Raw genomic sequence first — 26,437 nt, 5'->3', positions numbered from 1 at the left:
AATCAGCATTGGATTAATAAATACTTTGATTACTCTCCCTCTATTTCAGCAAAATGTTGAATATTTCATGTTGGTTATATTGTATTAAATTCTACGGCCTGCAGATGTTACAACCTGCCAGATTTTATCGCTGTGACACAAGTAGCCTGTACCAGGTTGTATCTCTTCAGAAGTACACAAAATGTTCACAATTGCAGGCTTTTTCTTACGCATGGTCAACTGGACAATATTGCGTGGGGTTCCTACAAATAATCATGCATTTCCACACTTTTCATTTACTTTACTGTGCTCTACTCATTCTAACATTTCACTGGCGGGCTTTGATTATCTGTGTGCTTTACAAATCATGAAACAACACGGCGGTTATGTTGGTTTTCTGAACTGGAGTAAGGGGCTTTTTCAGCTTTTCATCTCATCAGATCTACACCAAGTAGGGGAAGATTATCTTTGATTTATTAAATCATATTTTGAGATCTGTGATTGGTTTTTATTTGTTTGCACAAAATTCCAAAAATTGTGGGACATAAACCCAAGTTGAATGAAGTCTAGAAACTTTAGCCTTTTATCTTTTTTAACAATTCTTATCCCGATTCCGAATGGTTCATGACCACATAAGAACAAGAGAAACAAAATAATACTTTTGATATTTGACATAATTAACAAAAACATTTTATGCAAAATCCAACTCTGAACAACCTTGAGGAACTGCTTCACATATTTATTGTAACAAGATCTTTAGTTATGAGATTCAGACTTTATCCAGCGAGTCAGCAAATAATTTCCTTACTATTTAATTCTTGTTTTATAGCTGACAATTTGGGTTTCCCCACAGAAACAGCTGAGAGTTCATTTAACTGATTTGGCTTGGCCATATTTTCATCAACTAGAGCACTGCTTGTACTGGATTAATATCTCAACAACTCTTGTGCACTTCTCCTTTTTCAGCATTTTAGATTTGAGTACTTTTCAAATTTTTATTAGCAACTGAATGTATGAAGACAAAGACGTTCCAGATATTTAGTCGAGAACAACAAGAGATTTTATTCAAATCCTATTTTATAATTATGAAAGTTCACTGGATAGATGGATGATTTATAGGCAACATTTTCTACTTTTGCTATTTTTTAGCAACCCTACGAATAAACATCAACTATTTTCTGCTACAATTACATACACAAACAACAAACTTCAAGTATTTCTCCACTTTACTAATCAGTTTAATGATTTTTTTTTTTTCACTTTCAAGAGAAAAACGAATCCAAAAGACCCGGTTTGCATCTCAACAAGTTTGTCCCCATACTCCATGCACAGTTTGGTGGTTTACTCCTGCCAAAATGGGATGTGCTGCTAATTGAGATTACTCATTAGGTAAAATGTAATTTACAACAAGCCACTTCCGTCTGACCTTTTTATAGCTCCGGCCTTGTTGCAGAGATCGGCCGGATTCAATCTGTTGCATGTGACTCAATTAATCTGCATGGCATCAAGGCCCGCTTAGACATCAAAAGCTCCAGATTTTCCTGTAAAAACCGGCTGAAGGGGGGAAAAATTTATTAATAAAATGCACCAACATGTGCACCACAAACCCCAGAAGAAAAAAAAAAGGAAATTTTTATTAGTGCCTCTGAATTTTCAGTCTGTGAATCACTGAATGAATCACAGTGGTGGATAGATTTACAGAGGAAGAAGAGAGGCGGTGATTTTGTCAGAGTGGGAGCTGTTCAAAGAAAAAGGCTGGAAGGAGAGAGAGATATCAAGCATAGAAAGGAAGAGGAGGAGACAGAGAGACAAAAATCACAAGGATAGCTAGAAATAATGAGAGGGCAGGCAGGAAGCGAGAATAACAGGCAGGCGAGGAGGCGAGAGGAGAGGAGACGGCGCCAAGTTTGCGGGTAAAGGTCCAGGTGGCAGAGCAAGAGAGGAACAGAGACGAAAGGATCTCGACTCTGCTCTGCCTGGGCAGCAATCACAGAAACAGGAAGCCCTGCCCTGCCCTGGCAAGCAGCAACCAGAGCACACAGGCAGAGGCAGTGTGAGCACACACACTCACACAAAGGCACACCAGACCACGGCGTCACGTCAAGACCCAGGGAGATGATTCAAGAGCTGCTGAAGGAAGACCTTTTGTGCTGAGCTCTACAACAACAAGCACCGCTTGTAAAAACGTCTCCAGTTGCATTTGTTCACTGTGATAATAAAGACAACGTGGAAGGATTATTATATGAAAACATCAAATCGACCGCTTCCTCCTCCAAAGGCCAGAAAAACATCTTGGATGAAAACCCAGCAAAAACCCTACAAGATTCATGAATATTTAGAAGAACATGTTTGGGGTTTTTTTTGTTTTTTTTTAAAGCAAACACAGATGGACCGGTTGTTTCATGCTCCATCTAAAGCAGACGCCTGCAAAGACGGAAACTCATTCAAAAATAACACAGCAAAGCAAGTCTACTGCTCCGTTTTCATGCAAAAAGCCAAACCTGATCAGCTCATTTTACACCTATGAAGCTAATGAGTTCTGAGCTAAGCTAACTGCTGCTAAAGTTACACACTAAAAGCAGAGATGCTCTTGAAGATTTTCAATAAAGTTGAACTATATTTAAAAAACATGACATGTCCATGTCAGGCCATGTTCCACGTTCTTACAGCTCTCCTTGAGTTTTAGTGTACTGGTCACAACAGGTGGGTGATATGGAGAATCATTTTGTGGTACTTGTATAACAGAAAAGCTTATAAATGACAAAAGAAAATCTATTACTTATTTTTTTCATTAACTGTATGGATTTGAGTGCATGGCACAGCATTAAAACACAAATTCTGTTCTTGGAAAAACATTCAAATTTGAAATGTGCTTCTTCAGGATGCCACTTACTTAAAAAAAAAAAGTGTAATTTATATAACACAGTAACTGCATTTATTCATGTTTTGAAATTTACTGGTATTCATTGACAGTTTCGTGGAACAAACAGTGGAGAAAACAAGTTTTAGTTGTTGTTGGGTTTTTTTACCATTAATAACTGAAATTTTACAAGACAATTATATAAATCAAAGTTCTTCTAATAGATGTATTATGTGCAAGGATAGTATGAATGAAATATAAAAAAATACTAAAACCCAGCTATAAGCACAATCTTTCATGTGTTGAAATTTCCATTATGACTGCGATTTAATATATTATGTAGCCTCTAATGTGGCGAGTTGCATGTTTTCCCCAAAGCATGCATGCTAGTTATATTGGCCACTCTATTTTGCCCTTAACTTCAATTGTGTGAAACATGGCTGTTTGTGTTGCTCTGTGACAAACTGGTGACCTCTTCTCTCACCCATTGACCCCATGAGACCCTGCAAAGGTCAAGCAGGCAGAGAGATTTACTGGATGGAAAAAAAAAAGTTTGCAAAGTGTGGCTAGTATTCAATCTTTTGATTGATTGAGTACAGGAAGCTATTATGGATTATTTTTGCTTGTTTGTTTTAGCCGATAAAAATTTACAGTTTAATCACCTCAACTTAACAGATCAACAATACTTTAGTTGACGTGATGCTTCCTATTTAGAATAATGTTAAAAAGCTAGATTATAATAAACAGCCGCACGCAATACATCCTGTAAAATAGACTTTATGAGTTACAATTAAAACTGAAAACATTGAGCCCATCAGGCCATGTCAGTTCAGTTGAGGACTTTTGCATGCTTTCCCTTTGCAAAAATAATTTTTTGTAAAATTTGAAGATGGAGTCGACCGACGCCTCTCACCCAATTGAAATAGGCACCAGACCTCATTTTGCTGATTTTTTTTAATGGTCATTGGTGGAGATTTTTATATTTATTCTGTAAACTTAAACTTCAAGTTCCTTTAGATTTAATTCCTGGCTGTAAAACTGTCCTTGCGTCAAACAAAACATAATTTCGTTCCACGTTCACTGTAAGTGGATGTTGGAATGACAATAAAAGTCAAAGTTACTTTGCAAATCTGCCAATCCAAAACCCTGGAGATTATTGCAAACAATGTTAAAACATGACAAAGTTATCAGAGCCAAAAATGATTAAATTCATATTGAGGTTAAGAACTGGATTGAAGAGGTTTTTCTTTGTTGGTTTTAGGATGATGTACCTGCGCTAAACTGGTTACTTATCAACATCCCAATATGTATTATCCTAAACTTTTAAATGACACATTCTGACAAAGGTTAAAGTAGATCAGTTGGTGATCTACTTGGATTTGGACCTCAAAGAGTGAAAGAAAAAGTCTGACTGTGTGATGTTTTGTCAACACAAACTTGAAGTTCGTCCCTTTTTCTAATACACAATACAAAGTTGTTGCAACACCGCAATGTGTTGAAAATATCAATCCGTTCAAATCTCTAAAAGGAGTTTGTTCACATGTGAAACATGTTGATCTTGTTAGTTTTGAATAATTTACTTGGCTCTTAGGAAAAAATAAAAAATAAAAAATCACCAAAATTTCAGGATGAATGCACAGAGTCACAGCAGAGGTCCTCAAGTTCAGTCCTACCGTCTAGGTATCCCTTCTGCAACACACCTGAATCAAATGGCCGACTTCCCTTATCAGCAGTCATTCATTGAGCTGCAAAGCCATGGTAACCAACCATTTATCTGATTCAGGTAGGAGAGTCATGACAAAAAATTTTCCAGGATGGTAAATCGTCCTAGAAATTACAGCGATAAACAATAATATTGTTTTGACTTCATTTTCAAGTAACATAATGGCGTAATAATGCAAGTACACCCTCTAAAGGATCAATAAACTTTAATTCCTAATGAACATTTAACACTGGCACTGGTAGATATTTTATATATCTTTCACTCTATATATATATATATGAAAACAAAACACCTAAAATAAAATAGATGCTGAAGTCTCTGAACAAAACTGCCTTTCAAAAAAGGGGTTTGTTGAGGCCAATTTGCTAGAAAAAGAGACAGACATGAGGAAAATCAATCTTCCAAATGGAAATTATTGAGCTTGTTTTAATTTATTATGCAATTAATTGATTTATTGATTACTGTGACAGGCTTAGATTCAGGCGTTATCAATCAATCAATCAATCAAATTTTTATTTGTATAGCACATTTCAGCAGCAAGGCATTTCAAAGTGCCAATTATGGGGAAGAGTGGTAATTCTCCACAACTTGAGCTTAATTAAGCCAATAACTGCACCGCTATTAAGTTATGACATTTAATAGTTTAGAGCAGGGGTCTCATACTCGCGGCCCTCGGGACGATAGTTTGTGGCCCCCGCCTTAATATGAAAGTTTAATGCTAGTGCGGCCCGCGAGTTTGATATAATTGGCACTTTTCAGTGTTGTGTGCGGACCTGAACGAACTTAGCAAAAACGGTGGAGTATATTGCTCTCAGGGGCGGGACATCGGCCGGGCCTATTTGCATTTTCTATTTGTCATTATTTGCATGCGGTACATGCGCAATTTCCGCGGCCGCTCCCGCTTCACGTGCTTCAGCATCCAGTCTAGACCCGGAAGTTGCTGATCAGTGTAACGTAATTAAGGTTAGGCGCTGTAACGCTTGGGTTGTGTTTAAGGGAGGAGAGGAGGCGGCAGATTCGTCAGGACGGTCAAAAACTCACAACCACACTGGTACTGGGAATTCCACAGTGTTGTCCTTTAATAAATACGCTCTTCACCAACCTTACAAAGCCCGGTTGAACGGCTGCTATATTATCAGACATGAAAATTGAGCAGCGTCTAAACAACCCGTAACATTACTAAAAAGTTAGGGAGCTAACATGTCCGTCTAGCACGTTTATCCCACGCTCTCTACAGAGAAGCCGTGGCGCATACTTCTGACATCATTAGCAATACTAGAAAATCTTAAAGAGACACTACACAATTACGGCTGTTACAGCGCCTGACTACGGCCAAATATGGTAATAGGCAATCAGAAAGGTTCGGCTGAGGAGACCGTGTGTGTGAATGCAGCCCAGCCTCACCCAGACTCTACCTCCAGCGGCCCCGGGTAAATTGAGTTTGAGACCCCTGGTTTAGAGGCTCAAAAATATAAATATTTAATTATTATCGGTTAGTTTTTTATTATCAGTGCCAATTTATTCATAAAACATTTAAAATCAAGAAAAATTACCCGAAGCTTGAATACAACCATTCTAAAAACGATCTTAAACTATCAAGTAACTAATAAACGTTGGAGAAACAATAGGGTCCTATCAGGTTGTCCTCACAATCCAGTATTATTTGAATCTTTTCTCAGAAGAAAAATGCCAGGAATCCTCTCCACAACAGCCACTATTCAGCATTGTTTTGTCAGGCTGAGAAGCCGGGTCTCACTGGTAGCCAACACACCAGTTAACACGAACTGACATGAGGTGACCTTTCTCCTCGTCCCTTTCACTTCATGTTTTATACTTGAGTGGAAAACGCTGCTGTGCAACAAACAAAAGTGGAACAACCTGACATTAGCTGCACGCGGCTAAGTGTTTTCTTTTACAAATCGTTGGCTGATTGATTGGCTGCATGAAAGTGGAGGGCGACGGATAAAAGACCTGCAGTTGTTGCAGGCTCGGGATGGGGCCCTGACGCTCCGGGTTCCTGTTTGCATGAAGTGAGATGTGAAAGAGCTTTGATGGCAAACAGAGCAGAAAGCGAGACAAGCGCACCTTACATAATTGAAGAACATATTGTAAGGGAGGAAGCAGCGCTGAAACATGAGATAACTTCGGGCCTGAGTTCCCACAACCCGAGGAAGGCATCAGCTGATTAAGGCCGCAACAAGAGCTTCTGCCCGTTTCGCATCGAAAGCTTGCAGTTGATGCATTTGATCTTAAAGAGATGTTTGTGGAAACCCACTTCTAAAACCTAATGACATAATAAACTTCTAACACCTGGTTGAAAAAGAAATCCCCTCAGAAAGCTTCAATCCTTTGTTTTGCACTCACAGCAGGGGCCTTCAACACCACACCAAAGAGTAGAAAACCCACTCTTCTTAAAAAGGAGCTCAACACCTGATAGTCTGGTGGGCTCAGTTGGATTGGGGACCAAAGTAGCAACATTTGTTACATTTTTAGTTGGTGTGGTTCGCTTTCACACTGCACTGTCAAATGATCCAAAATGTTCCTCCCCTCGCCTGTGGTGGCGCTGCACCAAGAACGACTGGAGGAAATTACATGAAAACCTCTGAAGAAGACCCAGAGTGCTACTGCCTTCTTCACAAAATGTAATAAAAAATGAAATGCTCTCATTTTCATGAGAGCATTTCATGAAAATGCTTTCATGAAAATGAACTGATAATCAATTCGGTTTTAAACCCAAACATGGTACAGACGTGTATTTTTGTGCTACAGGAGATTTTAGATTTGTATAATTTGCGCAACACCACAGTATTTATGTGTTTTATTGATGCTTCTAAAGCATTTGATCGCGTGAATCATCAAAAATTGTTCTGCAAGTTAGAAAGCAGAGGTATACCCAAATATCTAATTAGAATAATGGTCTATTGGTATGGTCATCAACTAATGTATGTCAAATGGGGTAACTCATTGTCTGACTCGTTTAATGTTGGCAACGGAGTAAGGCAGGGAAGTATATTGTCCCCTTACCTTTTTAACATCTATATGGATGAACTATCAAAGCGCCTGAATTGTTGTAAAACAGGCTGTGTAGTTGGTGACCGCACAATCAATCACATAATGTATGCGGATGATTTGGTAATCTTATGCCCATATAGTGCTGGCCTTCAACAATTACTAAGGGTCTGCTCCCAATATGGATGTGATTTTGATGTCAAATATAACGCTAAGAAAAGCAATGTCATGATTGTTAGAAGTAGAGCAGATAAACATCTGATAACCCCTGACTTCTCTTTATCTGGCATTGTCCTCAATATATACAATGAAATTAAATATCTGGGACATTATATAACTGATGACCTATCTGATGATCGTGACATTCGTAGGCAGTATTGCATGATGTATGCACAGGCTAATATTTTGATCAGAAAGTTTGGTATGTGTTCATCCTCTGTGAAGGTAGCTCTTTTTAAAGTTTTTTGTACTTCATTTTACACAGCCCATCTATGGCGAAGATATAAAAAAAGTAGCCTGCACAAACTTTATGTGGCATACAATGATGGCCTGAGGCTCCTACTCAAAGTGCCTAGATGGAGCAGTGCCAGCCACATGTTTGCACATAACGCTGTTCCCACATGTGCAGCTGCGCTCAGGAATCTCATGTATAAATGTATGTGTAGATTATTCGTGTCATACAATAATATAATAGCAATTTTAGTAAACCCTGTTTTTAGTACAGTGAGATTTTTCTCAAGATTGTGGAAACATTGGCGTCATCATTTATTTGTGGCTTAGTGACTGTCATATTCCTTTTTGTTTCTTTTTTTTCTTTTTCTTTCTTTTTGTTTTTACTATGGACCTCCTTTGTGTCTGAAATAAAGATTGATTGATTGATTGATTGATTGATTAGCGATTGTAGGATTTTTCTTTTGTCTTTGGTAAGAGAGCACAAGCCATTTCTCCTGCTAGCGCTAGACTTGTGCGTTTGTTTTGGTGGTATTCACCCAGAATGCCCTGTTTCAACTCCTGCCTTTGGAGTCGAGCCAGAGTTCAATTGCACATTCACACCTCCTCAAATGAAACGGACTTTGTAGGGAAACAGACTAGAGTTTGCCCACTAAACAGCGCTGGTGTGAATAGCCATTTTGCCCACATTTCTATATTTCACACATAATATAAAGTAAGAAAATATGATTAAATGAGTAAAATATATAATATCTACCAGCAGTATGTGTCACTTAATATGCGTTAACAGATCCAAACAGAAAAAGATTGGAGCAATTTTTAACAATTCATCTCCCTAATGCTTGCAAACAACAAAAAATAACCAGCAGTTTTAGCACATACTGTAGGTACAAAATAAAAGTAGGAAGCAAAGAAATGGCAACACATCGGTACGAAACGAGGGGTACGAATCGCAGAACGGCCAAATAAACCCCGAGTCTTTGTGCTCCACCTCTTGTTTATTGTTGCATGCATAGACAAAATACTGCCAAGTACACAGAGCTTTTGTTTTGGCTAAAATATTCTCTTGCTCTCTACTGCATTCCCACAGCAATAACACAATGCAGCTATTCTTAAGACACACAGAAATAAAGTCAGGGCCACTTTCTGGCCGTTTCCTGTGGCGTGGGAAAAAGACGGAGGCGAAACCGCTTGTAAAGGTAGCAGCAAAACTAGGGAGTTGGTTCTGTGATAATAAATTATTTATAATACACTGCATGCCATGTAATACCATGCAGAGAGAGATGCTGACATGTGTAGGATGCCCTAAAGTCACATAATGACATGGAAAAGCTGAATTGATAGAGCTTTTAGACAAGAGGAGGTGAAAAAATACCTCTGGCCCTCAGAGCTGTCAAAGCACAATAACTCATAGTTATATGTGGCTTATTACTTAGCAATATAAAAGTGACAGGGGAAAATTTGTTTTAAAAAACTCAGCATACGAGTCAAAATTCATATTATGACTAAATGCTGGGAAAGTTGCTATTTATTGCCTGTTTTTGCTCACATTTCTAAACTACATCTCTCAGGATGAGTAAAAGAAGCTAAGCTAGTTCACTGATAACATGATGTTAACTGCAATTCACCTGCGGTAATTTAAACACCAAAAAAGGGGATATAGTGGCAATGATTGGGTTTTTCATTCATGACCTTCACATATCAGAGCAGAATCTTCACTTCCTGTTTTGAAGTATCTTTAAAAACACCCATGTGTTCCCAGCAGCCTTCAGCTGTAGCATCATTAGAGACGAACACGATCAAATCCTGCAAAGGAGCGCAAAGGTTGCTGAATGAAAATGTTTTCATGGTTTCTGCTTTTGCATCTTTGTCATTCCCAACTCCAATGCAAAGCTCTGCATGTCCTTGGATTCACTGAAACATTTTTTGGTGCATTTTAAGCATTTTTCTCTGCGACTCAAACTCACCTCAACCCCTTACTGGAAATCCTTGAAGCCCAGGCTACGTTTCTGAGAAACCAACAACAACAACTCATCATTCATGACTCCGCTGAGTCAAATCTCACAATTTCAGCCAATTCAAATATTTGAGCGCAACAAGCATCTCCGTTATGACTTTATGAATGAGTCACCCTCCCACCGCGCCCCTGCTTGTAATGTGCTTCTGATTCATTGTGATTTGTGAAATTCATGGTAACTCAAAATCTTCAACGCTGTCTTCTGTGTGTGTGTGTGTGTGCGTTAGCGTGACTGTGTGTGAAGGGATTTGGTTGAGAGATAATTGACTCCTTCAGTCACTCTGTTCTGCTGTGAATCATCTGCAGCCATCTGACTTCCTGGAAGGCTATTTCAGGAGTTATAAACTTTTCCACATTGGGACTAATGAGGAGCCACTTCGAGTTTTAGCGTTCGCTCTTACAAAATACCCAATAACCCAAGATTTCTGCTTTTCTGCATCGGTAGCATATTCTGCATTTGAGTAAATGCTAACATGATGCAAACTGGGTATTTTCGCATGAGAATGAGATCCTACTTTCACTTCAGCTCAGGCTCGACTCCCATTTCTGCTAAATATACACACCACAGTAGGTATTCGATGTGTGTGTAAGCACCAGTGAGAAAATTATTTTCACTGTTGTCACTTTTCTATTTATCTGATTTCGGGTTTCGCTAATAAAACATAAACTACACAGGGATTTTCACCCAACGATCTTGTTTGAAAAGTGACTGAAACTTTGAACTGATGATCAAACTAACTGATTAAAAGTCATAAGACTGTTTCAGCCTGGGGACTGGACAGATCCGTTGAAGAACACAGCTTTCTCTTCACAAGTCTGATTGCAAACCTGAGGAGGAAACCTGCAGTCTACAGGCACGTTCACATTTTTTTTTAGCAACAACCTTGCAGTGCTGCAGATAAATCGAACCTATAATCAACATTCAAAAAACAACAAAAAACAAATTTGCTCTGAAGTAAACACGAGCAAGTACAGCGACTTTAAATAACACTTATTGTAAAGCACACTCAGGGACACTGCAGGCCTTAAAAGCTGATATTTCTGGCATTAACAGCAAAGTAAGCCAGATACTATAAATACACACTTACTGCAAAAAAAAACAACATTTTGTCACCAGACAAAAAAAGCCACATTTTCACTTCTTTGCATACATCTGGGTTTTATTTTATATTTTCTCTTGACAGAATCTGACCTGTATTTGACTGCCAAGTTATCCCCAGAATTAGCTCCAATCCTTTTCATGCTCACATCCCCTCCCTGCGAGGCCACAGTGGGTCAGATCTTTCTCGTGGTCTCACCAGTGGATTTCTTAGAACCCCCCGAGGGAAACGGAAGAGCTGATGTCTGCGATAACATCTCAGCTAGAGACATGGAACCATGACATTGCCTGATCTGCAGCTGATACTCGGGGTTACAGAGTGTGACACATTTTCTAGTTTGTGTTTCTGCAATGCCTGTTTTGCATGACTACAAGCAGGGAGGACAAGCTGCAGGAGGCTCGAATTGACAAAAATAAAAATAAAAAATTGTTTAATTTCCAAGAAGACGCTTTTATTTTTCCTTTCAAGGAGATTTATTTTCAGTGCACAAACCAGCCAACCAAATAATCTTGTCAATTTGCAGAAAACCTTGTTATAACCCCACTGATCAAGTGTCATGCCACCATCTGGGGGAGAATCCCAGGATATTCATAGCAGGAAAAATGTACAACAAAGTTAATCTAATGTGCCACAAGATTCAGGGAAGAAAATTCAACTTCATCAAATTGTAGTGATTCAGTTGGGTTTTACTGTATGGTTGGCATGAGGATCAACTCAGCAAATTTCAAGAGAACACTTAAAGAGCAACAAACACAATTAATTTATGACTAGGAGTCCAAAGTAAGAGTCTGAAAGCTTGAAAAAAAAAAATTACAGAGATTTTGTCTAGACCTGTCTTTTTCCAAAGAGAAATCTGCGGGCGAGTAAAACCCTGGAAAGCATGTTAGCAGACGTTACTTCCTCACCCTGGGGCACGTCTGTCTCTCTTTTGTGTTCAGTGACTCAAGGTGGGACAGCGATTGTATCTAACTGACTAAATCTTGCAGGAACTTAAACCTCAGTTGGGTTCTGGTATTAATATAAACTCAAAAAGTGTTTCAAAACATATGGATTGGTTAAAATCTAGTAAGAAAGTCAATATGACGTGACAGAACGCTAGTTTTACACTGTGTTTGATGTGTAGGGTACAGCCAGTATTACTGTTTCTAAGCAATTGACAAGATAATTGCTTAATATAAAAATCTGACTGGAATGAAGTGTTTTTCAGTGAATACTTGCATCATGTGATGCTCACCTTAATGCATCAGGGACGAGAACAAGGCGAGCTGACTGCGTTATGAATATTTAGACATTTTTACTTTCTTTTTTAAACTCCGTGAGAACATGCTTTTCCTACAACTATTTACGACAGACTTTTAAAACACCAGCTTGTGGCCATTTTGCAGGAGGAAGAGGTATCAGATGCAACATGCATACGTGCGTTCACAGTCTTCACAGCAAAAAAACTCTAAGCTGCAGAAATCATTTTGCAGCAAAAAGTGTTGATAGAAAGGTATCAACAATCTAGCTTGATCTTGTTTCAGGAAAACGTTTTGCACATCAGTTTATGCATGTCAGCAATTAATAATTGTAGTTATTTCCACTAAATTTTAACAATCAACCTGTTATTTGTAATATCTAATGCATCTAGTGCAACAGCTGTTTAAAGTGGTGCTTGCATGCAACTGAATAAGATTTGAAAGCCTGATTTTTGATTAGACATGGGCAGGTGTGAGATTCTCACAGTGTGATAACATTAGCGCTGCTTCACAGCATTTAAACAAAAATGCTAAGCAACAAAGAATAATATGATCCAATTAAAACAGAAAAACAATTATTCTGACTGCTGTTAAAATAATGGACTATACTGACTACTACAGTGATAATGATGTTTAGAGGATTTATTTATTGATTTGGAGCAAATGTTTAGAATAGGAATGCACCACATTGTTTTCCCCAGTGCATTATAAGCTTGGCGGGCCACCAGGCTTTACTTGAGCTCCCACCAGGCTTAGCATTGCTTATCTATTAAATGTTTAAATTTTTTTAAGACTATAGTTGGTGTTCAGATATTAATCTTCCAATAACACGTAATTATCAAGTGATATTTTCCAATTTCCTGCAAACTTTAAACATTTTTTAGCTCAAAAACACGGCAGGCAGGTGGATGAATGACTGCCGAGCGACCCAACCACCAGGCTTAGCATGTTTTCTGGGGGAAAACCTTGCACCAGTATGAAAATTTGGACTGATATCAACATCCAATATTAATATTGCATTTGTTGCCCTATACAATGCATTACTGTCACTGTCTCATGACCAAACAGCAATAAGATGGAGATAAACCTTGGCTACTAATATCAGCCCAGTTTTACATATTGAACTGATGCCGATATGTTAAAAAATTATACAGATACCAATGTTGAACCCATAATATATTGTGCATCCCTAGTTTAGGATAAATCTCCACTATATTTATTTGAGTTATTTAACTTTGACAGATCTTTATACAACAATTATCTGTAATTAGCTGATTTGCTAGCTTTACTTGCTTAAACGACTGCTTGTCGCTAACTGTTTTCTGACTTCTGTTTTTAAACAGCATTAATAAGAGAAATGTGTGGCATCTCTTTAATTTCCACACCACAAGTATCTGAGACAAGTGTAGTAGAGTTCTTTCAGGCAGCTAACAAGCAGTGAGCAGCAAACGGTCAGGAAGGGGCAATTTGGCGTTACACTAGGCTCCATACAAGTAAAGAAAACTGCCAGTCTATCTTATTAAAAGTAAACTTAAAATTACTTTAGTAACAATTTTGCAGTAAGCTTTCGATCCTGCAAGTAGCACAGCAAAGATGTGTCTCAGTAAAGATGCACGATTGTTAATTTAGACTCTTTAAAGTCAAGAATTGGACTTTGATTTAAAGCAGTCATAAAACATAACAGTAAGCCTACCAGAAACAAGAAAGCAAACGACCTGACCTAAATCTGAACCTTGGAATAGGCCAGTGAAAATGCCAGGAGTCTAAAACTGAACGTGCTCATGACAAATATAGACAAACTGAGCCAGGAGACACACATGGACACAAACAGCACTGCTTTGGTTGGCCGGACACTCAGCAGCGGCTCATAAAACTAAATGTCTGCTTCCTCAAATGATCCTGCAAGAACAAAAAAATCAAATTGCAACCATTTTAATATACAAATAATGAGGGGAACAAATAGGTGGACATGCACGATGATTGACACGACTTCAGAGTTGAGTCATCACCATGGTGACCGGAGACAATTCTGTGCCAAATTTGAGTAAAAATAAAAATAAAACACTGACAGGCAGCACATGTTTCCAACGTAGAGAGTTTAGCTACTAGTTGACGTTTTTTTTCTTTCCTGACAGACTAACGATGCAATGAAATACCAGGAGTTTTAACATGATGTCTATCTTAAATATATATATATACTTATTTTAATTTACGTGCAAAAACATCTGCGTAACACCAGTGACGTGCAGAGGGAGACCCTTTAAACTCCACGCCACCACATTTCTGCACTATGTTTGCTCAGAAAAAAAGTAAAATGTTTTCAACTTCGCCACTTCAACAACCGCAGCCGGTTATTTTGGACTTCAGAAACCTGAAAAGTTCGTCATGTAGCAGCAGTTTTAGGAGAGGAAAGGTGGGTACCGGTCGAAAAGGTACTGCGATGCGTACTCACGTTCTCCGTTATCTCGGACGGGCACCCACCGCAGCACGACGACTAACCACCAAGTTGGACTTCGCATAACGGAAATGTGCAGAGAGGCATCTAAAGTAGCATCTAAGCGCCGAGCAGGAGCAGAACAAAGTGGACTTCAAAGGGAAAGGTTCGCGTGGAAAAGCCCCTCGCTTTCTCTCTCATTGTGTCTGCATGCGACTGGCCTTCCACGACAAAAAAGAGGAAAAGAAAACTTTCAGCTACGAACTTGATGTTCATTTCCGCCGTGTAAAAAAAAAGAATGCCGCGGTCCAAGCGAGTGTGAAGCAGCTGTCAAGATGGCCGGCGTACAGCCTATTACTTCCGGTTATTGTACTTTCAAAATAAAAGGATAAATTTTATTTGGTCGCTTAAAAAAATTATTGACTTTAAACTCTGATTTCTAACCTCTTCTATCAGAATTGTCACACTAATCTCAGAATTCTTAATTTAATCTCTGATTTTTTTAGTTTAATTTTAAAATTCAGATTCCCCCCCCCCCTCAGAATTCTTATAATATTATCAAAATTCTGACTGTTTCTCAAAATATTTATGTTAATCTCAGAAGTTTCTTTAGGATTCTGACATTAATGCAAATGGCCTTATAGGAGCAACCAGTTTCAGTGACAGAGATGTGGGGTTGTGCAGGAGGACAACACACTTCCTGGAGAAACATGTTGGGTTGAAGGCCCTTATACTCTACAAAGAAAAAAGGCATAAAAGGGTTTTATAAACCTAATTTCTGCTGAATGTTGAATTTAAATGTCAATGCTTGAAGTTTTTTTTTCTTTTTTCAACCATGATTAGAGAACTGTTTCAAATGTTTTGTGCTTCTTGGTTCCAGGTTGGACATATATCATACTTTGAAACTTCTGAAGTTTCTTTAAAATCCAATATGGCGTACACTATCACTAAAAAAGTTAGTGATAGTTGTAATAAATTCTTCCAAAACATTTCTGAAAGTTGGTTTCTCAGTAAATTAGCCACTCATGTGGATCTGTTCAACCAGTATTTGTCAACATTTGCCACTTTACCTGAGAAAATAAAAAGATTAAAAATGAAAGTGGAGGTGCTTTTACAATAGGAGAAATCAAAATTGAAATTGCTCCATAAAAGAAAATGCAGGTGATTTCTAGTTTTTCACCTGCATGAAAAATGACTTATCCTACTGTTTTAGGATGAGCACAACACAATGGATGGATTGATATAACACATATATTACAAGATGTAAAGATGATTTTCAAAATTGTTTTAAGGCGTTTTGACATTGCCGTTGTCATTGAACGAGCTAAATGAAAATGGGTAGTTTTATTTTGAAATTCCATTTTCAGGACGTAGCTCCTCTGTAGTCTTGCTGCAGCCCGGAGTCTCAGGATCAGGAACGGAATGTGCAAGATGCAGAAAGTACTGACTTTCGCAAAAAGTCTTCATACTATTACATTTTTAAGTAGGTCCGCCACAGTTTTAGGTTGCATGTAAATAATCTCGTGGACACATTTAATATTATTCGTATTTTCTGACATAAAGACCCTGTAAAGTTTCAGTTGAAGCTTTGAGGATGACATAAACAAGTCAACCCGCTCAAACTCAGGGGGTGTAGTATCTCTATCAGCTTATGCAACTTGTTATAACCCCCACCCCTCTACCCCTCCACACTAATTTGCAATGCTTGATGAGTTGCATTTAAAGTACTTACGTTTGATTTTTATTGCTCCACAGCAACAAGGCACGTTTTAAACATGTATCCAGTGAAACCATGAAATGCATTTCCGGACATACTTTTATTCTGACTTTGTTTATCCAGATGGTTACCTTTTGGGGCAGAAGTGTGAGCAGAAAAGATGATCCAGACCCAGTTCTAAAACTGTTCCACAGTGACACCTGGTGAGAGACAGGCTGCAGAGCATCAGGCACGTTTGCGTTAGTGACTGCAACTTACCGAGCTTGTGAGTAAATACAGGAAACAGCAACTCAAACAGGAGTTCACCGCGGATTTCTGTAGCGTTATTGCACAAAACATTTTATTAAGAAGTGAACACAGAGCATGTAAATGAGTGCAGCCAGAGAGAACCCACACATGTGTATATGGAGAACATGCAGACTCCATGCAGAACGACCCCAGGTCAGGATTTGAACCTGGCACCTACTTGCTGCAAGGCAACAGCTCCAACATAGACCTATTTGTAATGACAACAGATTAATTTCCACGCTCAGCTTTCAGGTTCGTAAAATACAACATCCAAGCTGATATTACAAAATTACACGAAGCCTTACTTAGTAAAAAGTAAAGTTGAAAATTTGCAATATTTTCAGTAGAAAATATGTTTTTGTCCTTGAAATATACTCTAACTCCAAATTGTGGCCAAAAAACACAGTTACAAAATGGTACAAATTTGTCCCTCCAGCTGCAGAGACTTTGAATGAACACCAAGTGTTTTTCTGTAACTATCCATGTTCATTTTCTTATTTTGCATTTCATAGCGGGGCCACAAATATCAAGTGACTTTTTTACTCCAAAACAGACTTAGGCACACCTTTGTATTGAACTTCTGAAGTTCTTGTTTTTGTTGCTGGGAATAGAATAAAACATTTTGTGGACCAACAGAATAAAAAAAAAAAACACCTGACGAAAAAAAGTTATTTTATTAAGGAAAACATCTGAGGCACATTTTTGGATTTACAATGACGCATTGTAAATGTAAATTATTTTATTCTTATATGGTGTTTTTAACATTCTTGGATGCACAGGTGAGCCCTTTATGACTATAGAAAGGTCAGTGTCTTGGTTTAAAAAACAACCGATTCCTTGAGAATCTCCCTCAGAGTCTTGAATGAGCTTTGCTTCACAGTCCTCTGAAGGCTGCGGTTGTAACATTTGCTAAACTTTACCACAAATGTGCCTGGATTCAGCACTCTGTGAACAGCGAGCTACTTTAGAAACAACTGTTTGTGGCTTACCCTCCTTGTGAAGTTTGTGACTTTCTGCACGACATCTGTCAGGTCAGCAGTCTTCCCCTTGATTGTGTCAGCCATAACATCACATTTCTCTATTACAAATTCACATTTGGTCTTAGTTTATGTTCACACTTTCAGAGGCTAAAATTCCTGTTTCTGAACACAACTTCTCCTTAAAGTAATATATTAAGTAAAAAAACTATTTTAAAAATTATATCCAGGTGACAGACTGCTGCATCCTAGATGCACAAAAGAGCGTTTCACAGATCCTTCCTCACAGTAGACTTTATAATTACACCCCAGCTGTTATTTGAAGATTTTTCAGTTCGTTTTGTTTTTTTCCACAAGTATATACATATATTTTGTGCATTTTGTTTAAATAAATTACCCTAATCAGTTTCCTGTTGCTCTTAATTTGTTAAATATAATAACTTTATTTTTTGCCCGTACTGCACAATCTCTTAAGCTTCTGTTTTTATATGATTTTTACTTTAGTTTGAATATTTGTGCCTCTAATTAAATTTTCTGCTGGCTCCTGAATTTTCCACACTGTGGAACAATAAAGGACATTTCTATTTTGTTTCTATTCCATATTTTTATTTCAGTAAGTGTAAGCCACAATCATCTAATTAGCAGAAATAAATGCTCGTAAAGTGTCAGTAATAAATCTTTATGTTTAATTTCTTGAACCGAGTGATTAAAACAATTACATATTTTAACTTAGCACCATAGATGCATTTTAATTACAAAAACTCACACCTTCAGTGGATTGAAAATGCTTTAATAAGTGATTTATACAAAACATACATATATTTGTGTACCGTGGTATAACATTGTACTATTGCTTTTTCTCTAAAAAAAAAAAAAAGACAGGAAAGTTCAATTATATAATGTAGCACTGAAAATGAAACATAAAAAGGAAAATGCATTTTTCTCTTTTGGCACCTTTTAAAAACATTTTACAGTCAAAATGAAACATACATTCCTTTACCTTACAATTACATAAACATTATGTTTAAAAATGCATGTAAAACTTTAGATAACACTTTAATAGTAATAGAAAAGATAACGTGTTATGTTTTCTACTGTCTGTCTGCACAAGCTGAGTGTTTAACTGGAATGATAGTGTGGTGCGTTGATGCAGAGAACAGTAACTCACTCATTGCATTAAAATGAACCTTTGGCAACAAGGAAACGTAAGGCAATGTTAAAATCACGTGGAAATGATTACAAGTTGTCTATTCTCAAGAAAACATAAGGCACATAAAAAACAAATCAACTCTAAAATGGATAAAAAAGTAAATAGCTTTAAAAGGCCCACTGTGAAGAAGTTAGTATTCATTTTTAGTATGGATTAGTAAATATTTGTATCCAAATTGAAGAAAGTTGGGTGTTCATGTATGTTCCAGCCCTACAAGACGTTTCATCAGTAACATTTAAAGTAAATAAGTTGTAAATACATAATCGAAACTCCAGACTGGATTGTGCATCAGACCGAGACAAAAACAGGAACTGGGACCAATAAATCCCGCGGATAAACCACCTCCTTTTCCACGGCGCATGAGTCTCAACGGGGAATAAATGACAAGCACTCTTATGACACAGCATCATCTGGCCGCTGGATAAGAGCGACTAAAAATAAAAAGGTTTCTATTGCCTTGATCAGAACATCCAGCTCCACACATGGTCCCCGGTGACTGCGGCAAGGATGTTAGCAACCGCCGAGGCCTCCGGGGAGAAACCCGGGGAGCTTTGAGCGGGGAACGCAAAAGTGCTATTGTTTTTACGTAGCAACAAAAAACTGGTTTAGGTGAACGGTTTCTGTATATTGACTGGAATCAGAAAATCAGACTGAAAACACTCCGAGGGCAGCGGATATGTCTAATTATCTGTTAACATCTTAATATTGCACGAGTTTGTCAACATTGCGTCACTTTCCAGGCACAAACTACATTGTATTTTAATGGAAACAAAAGAAAACATAAAAATCTAGAAATAATCTAATTTAGATTAGCTGCACAGATCGAATGCACTCCATCCGATCTGTGCAGAAGAAGAATGGGAAAACATTTCAGTCTCTTTGTGCTAAACTGGTATTGCCAGATCTTTCAGATTATTTGTGTTGGCCCATCACGTACTGTAACTCCTGATAATAAACTACATTCAAGTTTGTGGTGAAAAAGTTTAAGAGGTATAACACTTTGGCAAGTCACTGTATATTGTAGTATTTACTTTTAGTATTTTTTCAGATAACTAGACAGATTACTAATCTTAACACAAATGGTTGAAAATAAGACAAAAAACAAATAGATGTTACAAACGTGCAGGCAGCAACAGAACAATTTGCAGTGATTGCTGTAGAAAACACATTTTTCTGATTGAAATAACTTCCATGACCACTCTGAGTTAAATAAAATCTGATAAATCCCTTCTTAAGTAGTGTGTTCTTAATATTTCAAGAAAATTACTGAGAAAAAGAGCATATTTTGTGCTTCTTGATTGCAGAGCAGATAGTGTTAGATAAAAAAAAACATCAGATTCCTCTATAGAAGACAAGATTGGAAATGGAAATCACTCCCAAATGTTTTGCTTTTTTTAAAAAAACAACAACAAAAAAAAAAACCAACTGATTTTTGACAAACAGTTTTTAATGTTTTGCTGTGTGGAAAGTTCAGGAAGCACTGCAGAATGATCCGAAGGGAATGACTGAACCTTTTCCTCCTCCATCAGCCTACTGGCTCTGCAGCCACTGCGCTCTCAGCTCCTCCACCTCCCTGCCGTACCAGTCGTGGAGTTTGGAAAAGCAGGCGGTGTCAGGAGAGACCGGGCTCTCCAGAGACGCTCCTAATCGCCGTGGGGGCACTGGTGGAGCCCTCCCTCCGTCGCCCGCACATCCAGACACCATCCCGGAGTCTGTGCAGCCGTCCCAGGTCACGCAGGACGGTGCTGCCTCTGCCGACCCGTTAGCCGAGGCGGATGGAGGTTTGCTCCATGCGACTCCGTTCTCCCTGGAACTCCCGGAGATGAGCTGCACCTCATCCTGAAGGCTCTTCTGAGCAGAGTAAACGGCGGCCATGGAAGGAGCGCTTGACGATGACGAGAGGGAAGACGAAGATGAAGAGGAAGATGCCCCGGACCTGGATCGCACCACTTGATTTCGCCGGGAAAGCTTCGGCCTGGACTGCTGGCCTCCAGCTCCGGCGGCGTCCTGGATCTCCTCTAGCTGCCTCTCCAGCTCCTTCACCACCAGCCTCATGTAGTCGAAGCTGGCCCTCGACAAAGCCTTCACCCACGACTCCATGGCCGCCTGGTTCTCCGCTGCCAGCTTGTACACCCGCGCCTTGGCGCAGTCGAACTTGATGGCGAAGGCGAACTCCTCCACAGACTCGCACAGCTCCACGGTGCAGCCCTCCAGGACGATGACGCCAATGGGCTCTCGGCTGTCTCGCTCCTCAAAGTAGAAGAGCATGTTGCCCTTCAGGACGAACCAGCGGCGGTGATACGCCGTGTTGCGTTCACCCTTTTTGAACAGGAAGCCAGTTTTGTCTGGTGGGGAATCACAGGTGGCGTAGTGCGCCACGCTGCGTTCGTTTAGCTTCATCTTCTCCGCCCTGTAGGGTCTTTATTCACCTAAAAGAAGAACATCAAGACAGATTTTATTTATAAGCTACAGTGGGTTTTTCATAGAGGTGCACTAACTTAGGGGTGCATCGATTGCAGTTTTCTGCTTGATTGCCAATTACCAATCTTTTACCGATTCCAATTTTGTAGTTTTCTGAAATGTCACTAAATACAGCAAGAAAGACGCCGAGTTGGTAAGAGTGGGGTGGCTACTATTAACTGCAAATGTGCAGATATGACGTGATGGGTCGGTTTGTCAGTCAAACCTCTCATGGGAGAGCAGAAGAGAACAGTGGATGATTTTTAAACCTTTGCTGAGGTAGATAAAATCAGGGGATAAAACTGGCTTCACATGCAAGTATTAGCCAATCACTGATCTCCCAAAATTAAGGAAATCGAAGTCAATAAATCGACACACTTCTCTTACAAATGTCATATTCTACAATATAAATATACAATAAAATATATAATATTGTATTGTACAATAACAAATGTGACATACAATAACAAATGTGACATTTTTTCTGAATAATGACACTATTACAAACCAATTAAGTAACATGGCTGATAACATGTATTCGTGCCATGTAAACAGGTAGATCATTTGTTCTGGACCCAGCAGCTCGCTTTTTAACAAACACTCAGACAGGAACACATTACACCCGTTTCAGCTTCACTACACTTGCTTCCCATTTGCCCCAGAGTAGATGTTAAACTTTTATTGCTTGTTGAAGCTCTTAACATCCTTCCTCCCCATTATTTTTCCGAGTTGTTGAGCTTCTCCAGTCGCACCAGGCCCTTGAGTTTAGGCAGTCACTTACAGCTCCGGAAATTCAGCTCAATTCAAAACTGTCATGAGTTGTGGTGTGAGTGGTGAGGCTGGCGCAGAGGACCCAGGTTTAGGAAGTGAAATGATGATTTTAATGAAGATTCCAGGAATACAAAGTCCAATAATCCCAGGCAGCACAGCTGAGCGGAAGGCTAAGGCTCAACACTGGTAGCTACTGGTAAACGAATGGACAGCAAGACAGACTGGAACGACACAAGGACCCGACAAAAACAGAAACACAGGTGACATTAAATACACAGGAGGTAATCAGGGAATGAGACACACCTGGGAACAATCAAGGGGAAGACAGGACAACACGGAGACTCAGAAGACACAGAAACTTAAAATAGACACACAGAAAAACTCAAATCATGACAAAAAATGCTTTATCCCAGCGTTTCCCAATTCCGGTCCTCAGGCCCCCCTGCTCTGCATGTTTTAGATGTGCCTCTATTCCAGAGCAGCTGATTCAAATGACTGCATGACCATCAAGTGCTGCAGAAACCTATTGATCACCCATATATTCAATCCAGGTGTGTAGCAGAAGGGAAACACCTAAAACATGCAGGGCAGGGGGGCCTGAGGACCGGAATTGGGAAATGCTGCTTTATCCCAAACGTAAATAAAATGTTGTCATAACTCAGATCATTTGGGGATCTTCGAAGAGTCACGTGGATGGCGATGCTGTTGGATGATATCATCAGTTATTGGTAAACACTGCTGCTAACCCATCTCATTTAATATTGCCGCTCCTCTTTAAATTTCTGAATGATTAAGCCGAGCAGGCAGACGTTGGAGATATGATCCTTGCCCATGATGATGGTTTGAACTTCCCCCTTCTCTCCATGAAGCCTCCTTTTCAACTCTCCTGATAACATTGTTCAGATATTTTTTTTAAGCTTTTCAGACGCTAATCAGCTCTTCCCAGTTGTAAAAACGAAACACTGTTGCCATGGTTATGCATCATAACAACTGTTTTAATGTAAAAATGTCTTCATTTTATACCTAAAAACCTGATCTTGGCATCACTTGAAATGGCTTTTGTATGTTTTAACTTACAGTGACATCCTGTAGTCTCCTCCCTACTGGGATATCATGCTAAATCAGTGATTATAGTTTCATTTTCTTCCCAGTTACAGGACAGAAAGGTAGAAACAACCTGACTGGACCTTGAAAAGCCTGACTGTTGCATTTTTTTTGTTTTACTCTGTATAATCACATGTCCACCAGTAAACCAGGACTTGGAACCTTCCCATTGAGTAAACAGCTACTAATCCCTGCTGTAAATTCACCTGCTGTAATGTTTCTGCAGTCACAGCTCCTAGTGCGGACACATCAGGATAAACAGAGGTCACTACTTACGTTCTTGTCTCATGTCCAGCAGACACCCGCCCCAGTGCTCCCATCACATCTGGACTTCCCAGCTCATCGGTTCTCCGCCTCCATCATCCGTCTCCTCAAACGCAGAGCAGGAAAAAGCGTTAGACAGCTACATTTACCAACACCGGCCAAGAGAAACGCGGTTTAAAACGGTCGGGATTAGCCGTTTCTTCCACCTCGGAGCGCTAATCCATCGTGTCTGTGGGCGGGGAGGGGAGGATGGGGGGATGATTCAGCCCTCGGCGGGGCTGCTGGTGGGTCACAAGCTTTTGACGCATCAGCACTTTGCACCAACTCATCTCTGACTACTCAACAGTTTCATTAACGCGAGCAAAAGCAAGAGAAACTTTAGCTGAACCTTCTGTGAAACAGCCAGCCTCTCTCCCTGTGCCAACTAGCAAGAAGGTGGCATTTAAATCCCACTTAGTGGGAACAAAAACACGGATCGTGAGGGTCCATCGGAGCGGTTCCAGTCACAGCTCGTGAAAACAGTGCGAGTACCTGCGGATAAAGGCGACTCCTGCCTCCTCCAGGCGGATCATCTCTGGTTTCTTTTATTTGTAGTTCTTTCTTTCTTTCTTTTTTCTTTCGTTCCTTTCCACCCTGTCACGTGACCAGTCAAAGGGGACGCTTGTTGTGCTGTACCAGGCGCGGCTCGCGTGGGCGGCTCAACTATCGCTCTGGTGAAGCGCTTGCGTTCCCCGAATAAAGCTGTATCACAAAAAATATGCCCAACACGTCGTCGTCCTTGGAAATATGAAGCCTCAACATTCCCCCCCCCCCATACTCAAACAGCCGTCTGAAGCTCCAATAGTTACTTGAAAAAATATTTTTAGACCATAAACGTCTCTGTGTTTTTCGTGCTGCAGTTACAGCCGCAACTTTTTGCGGCATGTGTCTTCCATCTTTGCACATCTAGAAAGACATTTTTGCTCATTCCTCCTTCTCAACTCTAATGAACGAGCTATTTTAAAAAATAAAAATGTGGACGTGAAAATCTTATTTTTAAATCTTTTCAGAGATTCTAAGTTATATGTAGACTTTGACTAGGCCAAGGGTTTGCAACCTGGCTCTTTGGACCTTCTCCACAATACCTCCAAATACCTTTAGCTAAAAAAAAAAAGAAAAAAAAAGATAAGGAAATATCTAATAATTTGAAATCTAGACAAAGGAAGAAATACAGGGTAGTTTTTCCAGCTGCTTAATTGAATAATTTATTTTAATTTCCACAACAGAATGGTTACCAGTTACATTTTCTTAAATCTATTTTTTGTCTCATTAGGTTGGAAGCAGTGTGCTTCATTTACATCAGTTTTCATAAATATAAAAACTCCATATGAGGATGTGTATCAATTGTGGTATTGCAAAATTGTATGTTTTTATTTATTTATTTTAAACCTAAAAATATGGATAAAAAATATAAGTCGTCTATTTTCAAACTCCTAATAGCTCCTAATGAGCTTTAATTATCTGGTGTGAGTGAATAAAGGGCTCCTTGGACTGTAAAGTTGGCAGACCCCTGCACTAGGCCATTTTAAGAAATTACGATACCAGAGGTATCCAACACTCACTACAGCACAGTTTATTGTTTTCTTTCAATTGTTCTTTTCCTTCTTTCAATTGCCACTCTTGCGTCCAGACCAGATTTGTAGAGTGCACAGCAAATATTAGTCCCGTTAACAGATTTTCTCACCTAAGCGGCAGATCTCTGTAGCTCCTCCAGAGCATCTGTGGTCCTCTTTGCTGCTCCAGTTCAGATGGATGACTAGGTCTTGGTATGTTTTTGGTTCCACTGTTCAGGTGATGGACTGAACAGTCTTTCTGGAGAAATTTAAATCACGATTTTTATTTTAGAACTTAAAACTGCTTTACATTTTTTCTCAGCTCCTGTCCGGTGTGTTGCTCGTTCTTCATAGTGCTGTTTCTAAATGTTCTTTAACAAACAGGACAGCTGTGTTTGTGCTGAGATTAAATTAAAAAAGAAATTGTATTTACTAATTACTTGAATTCTGAAGGCAACTGTTAATATCAAGTTTTATTTAGAAGTATTAGGATAGCAATATGTTATATGTTGTTATTTATTTGGTATATAAAGGGTTGAAAACAAATATCCATTTTCTTTCCACCACAAAATTATGCCCTATCTTGTGACAATCTAGTAACCTGAATTAAAATAAATCATGCAAAAGCAAGCTTCGAGATATTGTTCTTGAGTAAGATAGTTCATTGATTAATAATTTAATTGGCAGAGATTTCTTTCACAGACAAAATACCAAGAACATTATCTATAAGTCCAGTGGCTCAACACAGTTTTATAATCTTAGGCGTTTGTAAAAAGAAAATCGATCAGGCAGCTGTAGCTCATCCAGAATGCTGTTGCCAGAGTCCTTAAATCAATTCACTTTGTGAAAGGTCAGATTTTAAAATCATTTCATTGTTCAATACTGAATGTTCTTGGACCAAAATACAATAAACTGTGAGTTGGAAGAACTAGTCATCAGAGGCCTGTTCATGGGAGCATTTTGTTCCCGTTTCTCAACGCCTGGAAGCCTGAGATGTGCAGAAAGTATTTGCTTCTTTTAGTTAACATAGATGACATAATCTCAAGTTTATTTGATCAGATTTTGGCTTTAGAGTTTTATTTGCAAAATGAGTAATATGAATCACATTTTAAATGTTTTTGGTTTCGTAGTTTTTACTTTAACCGCTTTCATTCAAGTCACTTCAAGATGCATTTGCTGGACTAAGTAGATTTAGTCAAAATAACCTCTTTTTTCCACACACATGGTAGCCAGATATCAGAAAT

At 39.0% G+C, this 26,437-nt stretch overlaps 2 protein-coding genes across 2 annotated transcripts in view; both read right to left on the bottom strand.

Annotated features, from left to right (window-relative positions):
• The window catches only part of sh2b3 (SH2B adaptor protein 3), a 65,296-nt gene extending 50,145 nt beyond the window's left edge, over nt 1–15,151 (bottom strand). Inside the window, exon 1 of the mRNA XM_032578574.1 lies at nt 14,829–15,151. The gene's annotated coding sequence lies outside the window, so the exon portion shown is untranslated. The remainder of the gene's footprint in view (nt 1–14,828) is intronic.
• A 3,414-nt stretch (nt 15,152–18,565) lies between these two features.
• Nucleotides 18,566–24,126, bottom strand: LOC116729700 (sesquipedalian-1). The gene is made up of 2 exons (XM_032578379.1): nt 23,614–24,126; nt 18,566–21,431 (listed from the first exon to the last, which is right to left on the bottom strand). Exon 2 carries the CDS (start codon nt 21,400–21,402, stop codon nt 20,533–20,535), a length of 870 nt encoding a protein of 289 aa, XP_032434270.1. The 5' UTR covers nt 21,403–21,431; nt 23,614–24,126; the 3' UTR covers nt 18,566–20,532.
• Nucleotides 24,127–26,437: the final 2,311 nt, after the last annotated feature.

The sequence above is a fragment of the Xiphophorus hellerii genome, chromosome 12 (assembly GCF_003331165.1).
Source record: "Xiphophorus hellerii strain 12219 chromosome 12, Xiphophorus_hellerii-4.1, whole genome shotgun sequence".
Taxonomy (NCBI): domain Eukaryota; kingdom Metazoa; phylum Chordata; class Actinopteri; order Cyprinodontiformes; family Poeciliidae; genus Xiphophorus; species Xiphophorus hellerii.
The sequence above is the reverse complement of the archived record's forward strand: the minus strand, read 5'-3'. Positions and strand labels throughout refer to the sequence as shown.